General features: G+C 38.2%; 1 protein-coding gene across 3 annotated transcripts in view; it reads right to left on the reverse strand.

Annotated features, from left to right (window-relative positions):
- Positions 1-17,100, reverse strand: part of BMP1 (bone morphogenetic protein 1) — a 42,723-nt gene that overhangs the window by 14,998 nt on the left and 10,625 nt on the right. For all 3 annotated transcript variants that reach the window (XR_004062984.1, XM_030979021.1, NM_214563.1), the window contains 5 exon segments: positions 9,073-9,210; positions 4,754-4,870; positions 2,101-2,230; positions 931-1,109; positions 98-331 (listed from right to left, as the gene is read on the reverse strand). Coding sequence is in view for 2 of the 3 variants with exons in the window: in XM_030979021.1 (XP_030834881.1) it covers positions 98-331; positions 931-1,109; positions 2,101-2,230; positions 4,754-4,870; positions 9,073-9,210 (798 nt within the window). In the remaining variant the exon portion in view is untranslated.

The following is a 17,100-nucleotide window of genomic DNA, read 5'->3' on the forward strand; positions in this document are numbered from 1 at the left end:
GGTTTTTCACGTAGAAATAACAAAACGTTGTAAAGGGTATGAATAATGAATAACCAAGAATGATATCACAATAAAGGAGAGATAGAAAGTTACTCACACGGGCATTTATAAAGCAAGTTGGCTTGAATGATATCGCCTTCACTCAGGTGCTTCCTCTGTCCGATCTCGGGTCGAATACCGGATTCCGGATCTTTCCTAGGTAGGATAGTATCCAGCCAAATACCTCGTGAGAAAGTGTTCCGCGCGTAATGCATGATGCTGGCGAAGTCGTACGTCTCGCCAAGAGAATCGACCTCGGCCGCGTCTAGAACCCGGAAGTTGTACTCTTGACCTGTTTTGAAGATATTAATGACATATAATATGGGTTGGACACCTTCGCAGAAAATGAACCTTGACTCGAAGTTATTACAAAAATTGCCTAAAAACAGGATGGTTACTGACATCATCTCATCATCATCATTTAGGTGTCCTCATGCTCTCTGTTACAGCATCTTAATCAAATTATCTTAATGGTTTTCTGTACATGAATTCATAACAATATAAAATCAACTATGCACAAACACTTTTACCAACCAAGCAATCTCTAAGTTAATCTCTTGGACTGTCATTAGCTTTTTATTCAAGTTTAATCCATTTATTATCAGCAGAAAGAGCCAGAAGGGCTCTTACTTTGTGTAAAAAGTTAATATGAGTTACTATTTTTTTAGCAGACGTTATCTTTACTAATTTACTAAGTGCGTCATTTCCTTCTAGCAACAAATTCATCAAACACTCTTTCATGTGTCCATTGATATCCAACCATCAATATATTTAATTCTATCTTTACATTTATCATCGAAAATGCACCAAATTACGAGTCCTTCAGACAACAAATCATTATAATCTTCCATCACAATCAATCTATCAATCCGTAATTGATTTCACCCATACCTGGTACGATGTTCTGGTGTACGATGCCTACGAACTCGTTACGATCAGGACGGGTGTGCTCGTGCCAGAATCCCACCACGTGTCCCAGTTCGTGGACGACCACGCCAAACTTGTCGCAGTTCTTGCCGACAGACACGGCCTGGGCACCGTCACCTTTTCGCCCGACAAACGAACAGCAGCTGGAAATAAGAAGATTATCAGAAAATGAAAACAGATGCCAAAAAGAAAAGAACAAGCAAAAGGTCTAGTCAGGAATATTCATGTTGTCTACGTATTTTTATATTGTTGTAGAAACCCCTATAAGCAAATGCCCCCTCCATATCCTCGGTTCCAATTTTCATGGCAGTGACATTTTAGTGAACAATTAAATAATTTTCTGGGGAAATATGGACATTATTCGTAGTTTGTAATTGCCTTTACGCAATTGATGTTGATTGTGTTTATGATATTGAGGCCTTAAAACAAAAGATTTTGTAATGCCCTTTAGGTTTCCAGAACCTTGGTCGGTCAGTCGGATTTCATTTTTCTACCTTTTTTTCTTTCTTTTTTTTCCCTTAAAAAAGCGACCGTGGCCCAAAAATATCAAAACCAAATTTCGCCGGTCTCTAGCTGATGCAGTGCATGGTATTTACACGTACACGAGGCCGGGGTCTACTTGTTTCGCTAGCAGAATTTCGAAACTCGGGTAGAAGACGAGTGAGAAGTTGGGAATAATTTGATAAATTTTTTTTTTATTCATTAAACTTTTCTTCTCCTAAAAGACGGTTTTAAAAAAATGATTGAAAAGCCGATCGTAGATTTTAAGATTTTTGGGTCGGTCGCAAAGGGCAATACAACATCTTTTTTTTACGCCTGATAATGATTATGACGATGATGGTAATGATGATGGTGATGATGATGATGATGATGATGGTGATGGTGGCGATTATGATTTGATGACGAGGATTATTTGATCACGATCATGATGATGATGGTGATAATGATAATGATGAGTGGTGATGAGCGTTGATGATACCGAAGATGATGCTGATGATCGTTATGACACCAAAGATTGCAAGAAGGAAAACAGTCGTATTTTAAAATTCCGTACAATTGCGTTAGAAAAAAAATAGATGCATCATGTACAGATTAATCCAAACTTTGACATTCTGTATTTGCATTAGAACTCACCCGCACGCCTGGTAAGTGAAGACTATATGGTTGTCATGCTCACTGTTCGCAGGATTTCTCTCAACAAATGTAATACAGGTATAGTTCTCCCAGTGCCTCATCGCCTGTTTAAACATCGCCCGCTGCGATCCTGCATACACCAGGGAGAGGGGGTGGAGTCAGAGAGGGATTGAAGGGAGGGAGGGAAGAAGGAAGAGGGGATTGGAAGGAGAGGAGGAGGAAAGGAGAGACAAAAGGAGGGGCATAGAAGGAGACGTGGAGAAGGAAGGTTAGAAGAAAGAGAGGGTGGGAGGGAGAACAGACAGAGATAGAGAGACAGATTGTGTATATGTGTGGGTAAGACAGAAGGGGAGGGAATTCATATGAAATTACAGAAAGGGGAAGAGAAACAGAGATAGACAGAAAAGAAGAAGAAAAAAAGACATCGCGTAAAAGAGATGAAATAACGGGAAAAATCAGCACAGGCATCGGACACATACATGTAAATAGGGCAAAATCAATCAGTCAGAATTTTCAAAGTGCCAATCATTTAAATACCTATGAAATAAGAAGACAACCTAAATGCTCTCCCATAAATGTGCTACAAACAAGTTTTTAAGCTTTTTAAAAAACGCGTCGAAACGCGTCATATGACGCACATAAACCTAGGTTTGTCGACAAACCTCCTTTGTGAATTTGGGCAATTTTGTTTGATAACATTTATTTTTTTAAGTTACTTATAAGTGATACTTAACACTCAAGACTCTATTTGAAGAAAAAAAAAACAATGGGGTACGTGAATGATGTAAGAAAAGCAAAAACAAAATACAGATGAATTACATGTAAATGTCAGCATTATGTTCGGCAAGCTAAATTGCGTAGCACTGCTTTCCAACTAACCGGAAGTAGTTTTGGGCACAACAGATAAGTCAGAAGTCATTAGAAGGTTTCGTTACGAATTCTAATGTTGTTAATTATCCTTGTGGCTTCGCACCGGAAAATACCAATTTCCCCCAAATTCCAAAACATTGACAAAACTAGGCATTTTACCTGATTTCAGAAAAACAGCAAAGCAATATAGCAAAACAACAATCTTACCCCCCTTCAACCTACAAAAGAATTTGATTGTCATACCGTGACATAGGTTTTGACATGAGCTATCGCAACGTTGACAGATGAAAAGCTATGAAAACTTTAGAATTAAAATGAGTTTGTTTATTAAGACATGTCTTTAATCCATTATTCGAAGATAATAATGATGCATTTGATGATATGGGGTAAACAAACGTACGTGATAGTTCGCATAACAATGACTTGCAAAAGGGCGCGTTTAGACAACCTTCTTAATGAAAATAAAGGCTCTTCTGTGATGCACATGCCTAATGAGAAGGGTTATGAGGGATGATACTCCAATCACACCAATAAGACCCACACCAGACCGACACCAGACCGGCAATAGACGGAACAAAAACCTACACTAACAAAGAATGGCCAAGGTTTTGCCGGTTTTCGGGGGGTCGGCTTGAAGTCGATTAGGTGGTGTACTAATTTAGGGTATGAATAAGTTTCAAAATTATTATGAACAAATTAGTCAGAATTTAGAATTTACAGATAAATATTAATAACGATTCTGGGAATATTTCAACAACAAAAACCAATCACTATTTTACTGTAGGTCTTAAAAATTGACATAAAAATGTCACGACTACCCCATCTCATTTCGCAGCGATCTTTCCCTCCACAAACAAGGGATATACTTCTAAGTTAATGGGTCCTAACTCTCTTCCAAAACAATTTCCCAACATTTTGAGATAATTTATCTGCAGCTGAGATGAGTTTAAAAGTCGTGGGAGTGAATGCAAACATTCTAAATCAAACCCAGCAGTACTCAGACGATTTGGAACCTTTGTCAGTACTTTTTTTTTAAAGAAAAATATTTGGGTTGCCGACTGGGGACCCCCAGTGAAGGCATCCCATGAGACACCCTTCCACCCTCTTTCTGAACTCTGGCATAGATATCAAGACAAGGAAAGACGGATTGAAGATTCGAAACATGGCCCATTACCACAAAGTAACACAAAATACACTAGTACCTAATTAGATATACAATCATGAGATTTCGAAACTCTTTTTTTTTTATCTATATCGAGCGCGAACAACGGAACCAGTAAAGCACTTTAACAGGCAGGAGAGCATTCAAATCATCAGTCTAATAGGCTACGTTGCTACAGCAAATATCAATGATAAATAATCGTTCTACTAACTTTCCGTCGCGACCCAAGATATATACATTCACGTATCAATATACACAACGACTACACAAAAAGAAGAAAATATACATATAAATATACATGTACATCCTAACAATAATGATGTAATAATTTCATCCTCTGTAGGCTCTGTTTTTATAATGCATAAAATGTCTGTTGAGAGCCAGCAAAGACTGTGTTAACCCCGTTTCAAATATTGTAAGAGTTACGAGTATCTCCGGTCGCTCTCAGTAGATTGCTAAGCCTTCGGAAGTGCTTTAAAACGTGCAAGCTTTAGCTTTAATACACATGCAGCCATGACAACATTTATGTGGAATAAATGCTACCAGGTACCCACTTAACTGTCCCTTGGTAGAGAGAAACAGATGTAGATAAAATGCCTGTGGGTAAACGATGAAACGTACCTGTAAAGTTGCCATCGATTTCGTAAGGTATTACAGCGTCTGTCCATCTCCTTTCTGGTCTAGCTGTTACAGCACGAACATGTCTCACCTTTGCTTCTTCTATCGTTCTCTTTTTAACTACAAAGAAATGAAACAGAAAGAGAAATCAAAGAGATGAAAGTTACAAATAAAACGCACATTGCATGAACGAATGGCCTTAATCTCTATCAGGTTGATTTGTACATACATTGTGTATCATGTTACCCTTTTGTTCAAAATGAAAAATCCACGATTCCATAGTTCCGATCATTGTACAAACTTATCTCCCAAAACATTACGAATGTACATACTTCGTTTACATTTCGATCTTCCATCTATTACTTTCTTTGTTAAAAAAAAATTATTTGGTGAGGGGGGGGGGGGGGGGGGCTGTTTATAGACACGACAAGACAAGTGTAAGCCTATTTATATCTAAAGTATCGTAATCACGTAAGATACAAATTACTCATTAATTTTGTTTATTGTATTCACTAAAGACTTTGTAACCGCTACTCACATTTGCCATCCGCCATATCTGTCATCACAATTTTTGTCATTGTTTGGGGGGGTTTGGTTTACGATTGGTTTCGTTTGGTTTATTTTCATATTTCACATTTCACGTTACACCTTGTCAGTTTTGTTTCCAAGAAATAAGAGTGACAAGAATAACACATAAGTTCGTAAAAGTTAGGACATCACTTTGGTTTGCTTGTGGTAACTTGTTCAGTAAGTGCTAAATACAATTATTGGAAATGAGGATACGAAACCGAAGGGGGGCCTTCGGTAAAAGCATATAGCTTATTGGTTGTAATAATAATAATAATAATAATTGGATTTATATAGCGCCTTTTCCAGAACTACAATATGGTAGGTCTAAGAGAGTTAGTATGAGAAGCAACACAAATACAAAAGCAAATAACCTGTGAATTATAAACCTCCTGAAATGATGAACATTACATCCCCCCCCCCCCCTCCGCCATTATAAAAAAAACCTTAATATTCCGCCATCTGAAGAAAAAAAAAGGAAAAAAAAAAAAAAAATCGATTCTGGCAACGTAAGGCAGACTGTCTAATGGGGGCCAAGCCAACTTACGATACGGGGTTAAGTAGGGGCGTAGACATAAAATGGTCTTGATAGATCGAGACTGGTCTGGATTATAAAAGATATGTCAAGTTGAAGTTTCTATTCTAGATCAACATAAAAATAGAAAAGATGTTTGCCTGTTCCTCTTTTTCCAAATCCAACTTCCAGGAAATAATATTCGACCTTTAATGCTCAATGACTTTATGTCAGTGACTGTTTGTCAAAAATATAGAGAATAATGTATTTGCGTCGGAAAAAATTGGGGGAGAGGGGGTAGGAAAGTGAGCATGGTGTTTGCGTGTTCCTTTTTTTCTAAATCCAACTTCCAGGAAATAATATTCGACCTTTAATGCTCAATGACTTTATGTCAGTGACTGTTTGTCAAAAATATATAGAGAAAATGTATTTGCGTCGGAAAAATTGGGGGAGAGGGGGTAGGAAAGTGAGCATGGTGCATGAGTGCTGCAGTTGGTGAACGAGCGGGTTCTGGCATAACCTGGTACGGGAAAAATTACTTAACTAAACCTTCACTGTAATGAAATTTGACAAATATCATTATTATTAAAGATTTCCCAAACCACAAGATTATGTTGCTATGAATCCTATCAAGGATATGAGTCAAGAGTAGCAATTTACTCTTTCGGGACTAATGAGAATTTGTTTACAGTTTATTCCTCTTGGTTAATTCCACTGGTTTAAATAAGCGGGGGGGGGGGGGGGGGGGGGGGGGGGGTAAGAGCACTTTTTTCCCGAAAATTTGAAAAATTGGCCGACCGATATTTCGTTCAGTAGGGGGGGGGGGGGGGGTCACCATTTTTGGTCACCCATTAGCACAATTTTTTTTTTTTTTTTTTAATTAAAATTTGAGGGGGAGGGTTCCTCCAAAACACACACATTAAAAAAAAATTGAGGAGGGGTGTTTGACCCTGACCCCCATCCCGCCCTCAAGTAATAACCCTCTAAATTGAATTCAGATATAAAACTATGCCACCAACATCTAGCTCTGATGGATGCCAATGCGTTTAGCGTTAGATTCCACTTTATGATGTTTTGAAAGTATTTGACACGTTTATTTTTTTTCTATTAGGGCGGTGAGGACCAATAATATCTTATATGCCCTACGATTGCGTAGAATTCTGTTTAATTAAATTATTAATAATAGATATGCAGGAGAATATCTTTAAGACTACTGAAATCTTTCTTTCTCTCTCTCTCTCTCTCTCTCTAACACACACACACACACACACACACACACACACGCACAGACACACTCTCTATCTCTCTCTCTCCCTCTCTATTATGAAAATACCGCTCCCTAAAAATAAAAAAAATAAAAAATTGGAAGAAAAAAAAATCCAAACCCCATTTCTTTTTATTTTGTCCTATCAAAAAGTTAACTCCTTGGTCTTATGATGGCTGTGTACCTGCATGCACGGGTATCGCTAGTTTCGCTACCATTTATTTCTCCCATTTTTGTTCTTGTGGGTGTAATCCCCCCCCCCCCTCTCTCTCTCTAGTCTCTACTCCACTGATTTCTTTTCATCAGATCAACAGACACTACTGTGTTTCACTCGTCAGCCAAACATACATCTGTGGACGCGATTCCCTACCAAATAAACCTGCATGACACCTGTCGGCACAGTCATTATTAGTTCATTGTGTTTAGTGGTGAAGACTGATATGTTCCAATGGGGCGCAGTCAGTGGTTCTCAATCTGCTCTACACTCACTTCAGGTTCAATAACAGAAGCGATAATGAAAGATACCTTTAGGATAGGCACATACACTATCAAGTAAACTATAGGTTCCTCACATTTCACCTTGTATAACCTTCTATTCAATACAATTAATTTCGACGTCTTTTCAAAGAATTAACTATATAATGTGACACTTTAAGTATATTTCATATCATGTTCTAATTTTGTCATTTATGTGAATTCTTTTTTTTTGTGGAATGTGAAACAAATAAACTTGAAACTTGAAACTTGAAACTTGAATTATACTGAGTAAAATATCGCCCAAAATAAACAATACGTAATGTGCCCCAGCGTCCGACTAACTTTGGACAATTTTCTGTAATGATATAATAATAATAATAATTCGTTATTATATAGCGCTTTTCAGGACCGCAGGCCCTCTCAAAGCGCTTTACAGATATATATTATTACCCCGGTCATCGGATTTAGGCTTACCCGCACACAATGTATCCACATTCTCCACTCCCGGGGAGCATTCCAGCCAGGGTTCATTTTGACAAGCGCACACTTGCTCATCTTACCATATTAAGTTGCGCATCCTACCGGCTGGAGAGTGGCAAATGTAGATCAATGTCTTGCCAAAGGACATTAGTGTGGGACTTGAACCGCGGACCTTGTGATCCACAGTCCGGTGACATATCCGGTGACATATGTCCAATCACAATAACTGTTTGCTAAACTTGGGGTCCGTTTCACAAAGCTTGTTGTCAATGACAAATGCCAAAATCAGTGACAAATCTGCTGATAACCAATCAGAAGCAAGGATTTCAGTAGCTTATAACAAAAACTGTCATTTGTCACTGATGACAAGTTCTGTGAAACGCCCCTATGATCTTTAAAAAATCGCCAGAGCTATGCATATAATTTACACAAGTTTGTGGGACACATAATTATCTTCATATTTGACAATTTTACGCAGCTTTGTCCTTATTTTCATCTAATTTCAGAGAGAGGTGCGATGAGTTCAACACACCTCTAATTCTCTAAAACATAAGACACTGTCATGGACTTTGCTTAAATATAATGGGTATTCATACACGTTTGTGATTGTTCCTTCTTCCTTTTTGTTCTTGTGGAGGAATTCGTCATACTCTGGCCAAAATATTCCTTCATCAAAATTCTCTTTCCCTTAAACATCGATTAAAGTGGGTCCTGATGCACGTTACTCTCCAGTTTCATTCTTTTCTGGGTATTGTGTATTGGTTCCGTGTTGGTTGCATGACGTAAGAGTGCGTCAGCATTCGGCGCAATGAGATTAACGTCATAAACAAAGTGTATCGAAAATGTAACAGTGCAAACATTAAGTAACTCCCTAATGGCCTGTCTATACAAGCTTGATTAGCGTATGTAATGACGCAATAGATATGACGCCTCATGTCCAACGGGCATGAGACCGCATGCGTCAGTCGATGGCACAATACTGCGTCAGCAAAATGACTCAACATGTGGCATAATACTTACTATGATGACGTGCACCTGTGGTCCTGGTATGTCTTTCTTGTAATATCCTTCTTCGATACTGTTCCCTATTGTGCCTCGCTCTGATCATTTCCCTCTCATAATCATCTTCTGTTAGAGCTATGTCGCCCAGGAAACCGGCTGTAAAGAAAACGAAAGAAGCCAAATGTTTACATTCTTCAGAAATTGGTTGTATTTTGTTAGTCAGAAGAAATTGCAAAAAAATTGTCAAAAATATAGAGAATAATGTATTTGCGTCGGAAAAAATTGGGGGAGAGGGGGTAGGAAAGTGAGCATGGTGCAGAGTGCCTTTTTTGTTTAAGCCAACAGTGGCAGCCCCCCCCCCCCCGCCTTTTGAGAAAAAAAAATTACCCCAACACCCCCTGATAGTCCAATAAATTTACCTTGTCCCCACTTTCTTTATTTTCTTTCCATTTTATGTAAATCTTTGTTTTGTCGGTCCCGTGGGCCGTCTGTCTACTAGCATGACCCCACATGACACAAACTAAAACGATAGCAATCATTTTTAATTTGCTGGTAAATAAACTCCAATAAGGTCTTTGGATACCAAAGCGCCCCATACGTGAGTGCGTGCTATAAAATATGAAAATAAATCGATACAAACTCCAGTTGTAGAGCTTGCACATTTGATTTGATTTGATGTATTCCCACATTTCTATAAAACGAAACAACAAACAATATACACGATATACAAAGTAAAATATTCAATACATTAATAGTACAATAAACATTCGAAAAAATACAACGATCCATACTAAAGTCATAAATGTGACCGTTCACAAAATAATTAGCTTGGACTTGACAGATATATAAACGGTAGATGAACTCTATAGACGAACGTGAAGATGTTAGACCAGACAAGCTTACGATGCAGTGATCCCCTTATCCCTAGCTAGAAATTGGTCTTGGCAGGTAGTCTCAGGAAGAGAACGAGCTAGGGGTTAACACTCTGGCTACCACAAGACTTAGGCGTATCCAGCTTTTTCCATTGGGGGTGGGGGGCGTCACACAAGCGAATGTGCCGAGAAATTTAATTAAAAGTTAAAAACAGTGGCCTAGCTACCCTTGCTGATTTTTTTTTCATCTACCGATTGAATATTAAATGCACTGACAATATCTCTACAATCCACGGAAATGATAATCGAAATAGTAATTTTATTAAGGGGGATGCCCCCCACCCCCTCCACTCTTCCTAAAATCATTTGGTGACGGTAATGCCAGAAGCCTGAAATATCATAGCTTTTCCGCCTCTAGTAGTGACAAGTTGAAGAAAGACCTAAAACCACAATTCTACCACAACCTCAACCACCCACAAGTACCCCAATCCTGATACACAAAGAACAGAAATATGGTCCAATAATTCTACAATTATTTTGATAATAAACCGTGAATGTCAAAGAAATACGTCTTGACCACATTTCATAACTCATGTGAAATCATGTCATGCTTTATCAGCAGTTTGAGCAAGAAAATTGTTAACGATAGTTTTTTTTTTCTTCTTCTAGTGGACTGTAGAAGAATAGCCAGTGAATTAACTTCAAAAGCAAGAGAAACCAAGATGATGCTTGTAAATGTCGGCTTGCATGGTGATGTAGATATACAGTAGACTCCTCAACCCTCTCTCTCTCTCTCTCTCTCACACATGGTGCACCCGCAAGCCTACTGTATACAAGAGAAAGCTGCTGTCTCACAAATTAATCGTACAAGAATTGCGCTTTAAATGTCGGTTCTTAATCATAAGTTTTTACACCATGCAATAAAATTACATTTACGTCTCAAACTACTCCAGTTCTTTGGGCTATGGTAAAAGAATGACATTTTTATCGTTGTTGCAAGCATGCAGTTTCCTTTATGCATAAAACTTATAAAGCGCCAGGAAATATTCATAATAAAGTTTTCCTACAGTGTACAAAATGGTTCTAGACATTCTCCAGCGACGATTGCTCCGCGGTCAGTTTTTATACCGAATTCATAGCTTCACACTTTGAACTAACATTAAAACCTAACCGAAACCGTAACCATAACCATAAACATGACCTGAAACAAACGGCAACACTAACACTAACCATATCTACATGACCTGAAACAAACGGTAACACTAACACTAACCCTATCTTTCACAACCGATATTCCAGGAGCTAAAATTATTGAATGTGTATCAACTACATAAATTATCTATTTGTGTTTTTATGTATCAATTATTGAATGATAAATTGCCACAGTCTCTAATTCAGTATTGCTGTTTCATAGAGCACAACTATGAGACTAGACAAAGAGAAAGTAAGAAGTTAAGTGTGCCTAAAGTAAGGACAACGCAAGGTAAATTTTCAATGTCATTCAGAGGCACAAGCTATTGGAATGATCTACCCCTCTCTGTACGGAAGAAAGCATCAGTGTTTTGCTTTCGTAGAACTCTTATATCACAAATGTTAATAGAATAGTTGTTTATAACTTAGAACCAAGGCTCTTGCCTTTTTGTAAATATTATGTTATATAATTCTTCATCTTTTATTTAGTGTAAAATACAAAAGCTTTGTATATAAGCACATAACATGTTTACCCTAGATGTAGAATAGTTTGTAGCTTAAGTATGTATTCAATAGTTATTCATATTTATTCATTACATTCTCATTTATTGCTGTGATACTTTTTGTGTGTTAGTGGTACTAGACACGATTAGCATTGAATGCTATTTTCTGGTCCCATTTATCCTTTCAATGTTAATTAATCATTCACATTTGATTGTTATATCAATGTACTTTTTGTTTTGGATAATAAACTTCAAACACTTCAACACTTCATCTACATGGCCTGAAACAAACGGCAACACTAACACTAACCCTATCAACATGACCTATGCCTTTGATGGCAGCAAACCCAGAGAAAGAGCAAGAGAAGACGCAAATGTCAAGTCACCTACGAAATATTGAGAATAAGGTCAATCGTCTCTTTTTGTAGCTACATGTAGTGCTGCACCTTGATAACAGTACAAAATCATAAATCATAAGAACGTAAATGTCAAATTCAATTTGAACATACTTCAATTCTGTCCTTGTTTATTGTGGAACCTGGAACGACTGGAACCACAAACACCAGATATCACTTAAGGTATATGACGAAATCTGAACGGAGTGAAGGTCAGGTGACCTGCTAATTGAGAGTAGGGTCAATCACCAATTGTTTTAAAGGTTTACATGTATGTCATTTCAAAAAATAAAGTTATTACTGCGGCCTAATTCGAGTACAAATTCATAAATCATAAGTATATAAATGTCAAGTCCATTTTGACCTTGCTTGAGTCCTGTCCTCGGCTATCATGGAACGAATACAATCTTAATTAAAGGTAAAAACCAGTTCTGGCGATTGCATTATGAAAGAAACGTTTTGGAATCCATCAGAAAAGGTTGATCATCTAGCATAAAAGTATTGGTGTGTACTGCAAGGTTCTGGAATCATCAAAATGATACGAAATTTGGCCCAGTCTTGGTAAAGTTACAAGCACTGTACACAGAAAGATGTATATGGGACACTACGTGATATCTATCAAGTCCGGATAGATAATTTCTATCAACACGTAAGTATAATACAAAACATATTCTTTCACATGATTGGTAATAAGAGCTTTTATAAGATGATGACGTAGATCCTAATCAAATGATTGGTTGAACGCGTACACGTGACCAGGCATTTATTTTGCCTAACGCGTAATTTGGGTAATGACTAATGACCGGTCATTACCCAGTGGTAATGACCGGTCATTACCACATCTAGCTAAAATTAAGTCAGAGGTCTAATATTAGACGCGCGCAAGGCAAGTTATGCCTCAATTAGCGCTTATTTTAAACCATGGGTTATGTAAATGAGAATTTAAACCATGGGCTAGATTTAAACCTCCTTTGTGAATTCGGGCCTTTGAGTTTGAGATGAGGGCGATTGATCAAATAACAAGGATCCACGTTATAATTTTATAAAACAAATAATACACATCATTTTGTTCGGGCATTAGTACAATTTCCCACACTCGATACCTTTGAAAAAGTCTAACACGCCCTCGGCTATCGCCTCGGGCGTGTTATTAGACTTTTCCAAAGGTACCTTGTGTGGGTAATTCTTACTAATGCCCTCACTGCTGTGTATTATTTGTATACTATTTCATTTTTTGAGAGGGGGCGTTTCCAAAACTGAAATACTGAGTCGAGTTGTCCTACATCAGGATAATCACGAATAAATTATGACAAAATTTCGGTAAATTATACATTAGTGGTAATGTCTTTAGAAAACACAATCATCAGGCAAAATATCACCCAAACTGAATATTATAGGACTACCTTCCTATTGAGGAATTACTGTTTACCACATATGTTATGTGTACAGTGTATACAATTAGACGTGGACAAGAATATTCTGAGCAGGGGGGTTGCTTATTTGGGGCGTCGGAGTCGGGTCGGACCTGATTTACCGACAAGTTAGCCGAATAATGTCCAAGAACTCATAATAAATTATCTTCGTATTTCTAACTTCCTCACTGCATTTTCACAAGGGCAAATACAGATAGTGAATATTGAATAACCGACAACTAGACCAACACAATTAAAGACCGTCAATACTACTGGGCCAGAAGGGATTAGACCGCACAGCGAGGTCACTGACAGGTGGCTATCCCATTAACTCAGCTCTCAACTAACATAAGAAAAAGAAAATCATGAGGGATCAACAGGCACCAATTGGGGAAGTTTTCTATATAGAGGGAGCAAGTAGCTACAAGTAGGACAGTGGGGCTTTAAGGGGTAAAACAACTTCTCTTACTTTGGCCGCAGATCCTGAATCTCGGGTATAATAACGATAGAATCGGTTCTACTCATGTAGGGCCTTAAAAAAATGCATGGGTCAATATACTCCTGTATTTTTTGTCTGGCACCTCAAAGCTGGATACTGCTATCACTTCTACACTGTTGGCTCTGGGTAGAAGCCAAAGGATTGTCCATGGAACGCTGTTGAAGACAAGAAGAGGGAGTTCCCGTTTCCTCTCGTCTATCTCTTTCTATAGCTTCTTGTCTAACGTCCTTCGTATGAAAATTTACAATTAAATCACCCAGACAAACGCTTTTATGGGGAGCACGTGGGCACGTGCCCCTCTCAATCAATCGCATTTTGAAAAAACAGAGAGAGAGAGAGAGAGAGAGAGGGGGGAGGAGAAGTAGAAAGGTACACAACAAAAAGAAGAAGAAAAAGAAGAGTAGGAGGAGGAGGAGGGAATAAAAAGAAGATGGACATTGGGAGTTTTAAAAAAGACAACAAAAGGTGAAAGAAACCGTTCCAGCATCCTCATCCTTAAAGGAGACCTTATTACTTCGCATTTCCTTCATCGGATATGGCCTAACCCTATCCCCCTCCCCCATAATGTAAGTGTCCCCCCCCACCCCCTCCATGGATGGACCCACGCAAAGCCACTAAATTGGGAAGATTCATCGGAATCATTCAAGAGTATAGGGAACAGCACTAGCAAAGCGAATGTTTACGCATTTTTCTTTCTCGCGAAATGCAATTTGCTTCGGATGCTTCCCACATTTCCACGAACTCAAATTAAGTCGACATCAAACCTAGTGGCAGAATAAGGCCCGTGCCCTTTGATATGACATTGACATAACTTATGAATTAAAGTAGACGTCAATAAATATCTACTCAATGTCGTAATTTTAATGTTTTAGCACCCTCGTCCTACAAATTTCTAATTGTTCCCGTAATCAGACCGTTCTTCGTTAAAAAAAAAAAAAATGGGAAAGGGGAAATGAAAATGTCGAGTCAAGGCGAAGAGTGCGTGGCGTAGCTACAGAACTATACAGGGGACACGTGCCCCTTATCAAAAAAACGAACAAAGGGGGAGGAAAGACAAAGAGATGAGAAAATTAGAGGAAAAAGGAAAGAAGAAAAAAGACGTTACAACTCCCTCAGACATCCTTCCTAATTAATGACGTTGTTAATTTACATTATTTTCATCCATTGAGAGTAGGACCGCCCCTCCCATTCCGGTGCCCTTCAATGTTTATATAGGGCCCACGCTACGCCACTGCAAGGAATCAATACAAGACTTTGACCAGTAATCATTTCTGACAAGTTGATCTTTCTGGCGGTTGTAAACATTTCCCCTGTAACCTGTCAGTAAAACCGTTCACTGTCTGACAGACAGGTCTTCGTGATAATATTCATAATAATCTGTTACATTGTATCCATGAAGATGTGTTCTCTTCTTGGTTTAACGGGAAAACGTTGTAAACGTCAACGACCTTCACGACCCAACTCCCTAAATAGTGCCGATTTTTCTTTTTTAATTTTTTTTTTAATGCAACTGAATTAAATGTAAGGAAATACATGTAAATGCCAATCTCACTCACCTGATTACAACGATCAGCGACAAAAATTCATAATTTTTACACAATTAACAATTTAAAATTTCGACCGTCATAAAACCATGGAAATGAAGGGCAAACAAAAACGTTGATGGCTTGGAAGGTGTAACTCTATTATAACCAAAGGCGTACATGGGCAAAATTGAGACAGGGGCACTTAATATGAAGAGTTAATTTTAAACATTAACGATTGATAATTTTGACACTTTTATGGAAAAGATGTAGTATGAATTCAGCCATTTAAAATGTAAAAGATATCTATATGCTTACAAATTACAAGTAAAGCATCTCTCCGCCCAAATACGAGAAGACGGTTTCCCGACTATGAGAAGACGATTGCCCTAATATTGGTATTTGAACATTCTCGCTGGCTACATCCCCCCTCCAGCGTTGCAGGCCCACGGTTTAATAGGCCATTGATATATGCTAATGTGACCCTTAGTCCAAGCGGGCTCAGTGGTAGAGCACTTGGTCTCGTAAATGCGAGGACCCGGGTTCGAGTCCCCCCCCCCCCCGTCTCTCAGAAAGAACGCATGCACATGCTTTCTTCGCAGCCGGGTCAAATAAACCAGCAAACCAATGTTATCATCATCTCATCTGTGCCAAAGTTATACCATGGTCTTACTATAGTAGGTCCATGGTTAATCGTACGGTCTGCCGATAAAGACTGCGATGTAATAATCATTTTGTCTCTACATCTCTCTTGTATCCAAGTTGCTCCCGTCGTCTGGGTTTAGCGAGCGGTGTTTACGAACTTGACCTTTGACCTTGACATGACACCGGAGGCCGTGTCTGCCATTCATGCATTGAAGTGATCACGTGTGGGATTTTTAAAAAAAATAGTCAAAAATGATGATCCCCGTGAAATGGGATGAATTTAGATTAACTGTTAGGTTGTCACGTTCTCAAAATACCATTGACCACAGGTATGGTATAAATGGTTTTGGGAATAACAGGGTTATGATATGACATTGTTCTGTACTAATTCACCTTTGACCTTTCGTTATGAAAAATATGCCACCACACGTACAAAAAGTATTTCTTAACTTTTGAAAATACATATTTTGTATTAATTTATTCTGCTCTTGAAAACTCCGATTCGTTCAATAATTAGAATTACGAAAACCATGGATCATGGAATAGTCTTATCTGATGAGCTAAATCCAGGTATTCAAATTTACTTGGTGCACTTTCTATGCAAGATAAATACCTCACCTAAATATTTCCTTATCTTCTTTTGTCTTATGTTAAAACGTCCCAATCATCGTGGTAAAGTACATGGCGATAGGCCTTCTTCCCGTCTTGCACAACCAAAAGGAAATAAGGATGCATTATCAATATCGAAACGACAAAAGGAACAGTAGCCGAAAAGAGGTGCTTGAAACAAATTGATGTCATAAGGGACGCCTTTCTGAAATACTACCAATAAACCTTTGTTCAAAATTTTGCTATTAAAATTTGATTTTGAACATATTAGTTGTAATGGATTGACAGGAATTTGAAGATTTTTGTTTGAACCTTTAATATTCGGACGAACGTTAACCCATATGCGAGCAGTGAATTATTTCCATATATGTAGTCTACAGTCACTGTGTAATTTAAT

This window comes from Strongylocentrotus purpuratus, unplaced genomic scaffold (assembly GCF_000002235.5).
Source record: "Strongylocentrotus purpuratus isolate Spur 01 unplaced genomic scaffold, Spur_5.0 spur5_scaffold_10, whole genome shotgun sequence".
Lineage (NCBI taxonomy): Eukaryota > Metazoa > Echinodermata > Echinoidea > Camarodonta > Strongylocentrotidae > Strongylocentrotus > Strongylocentrotus purpuratus.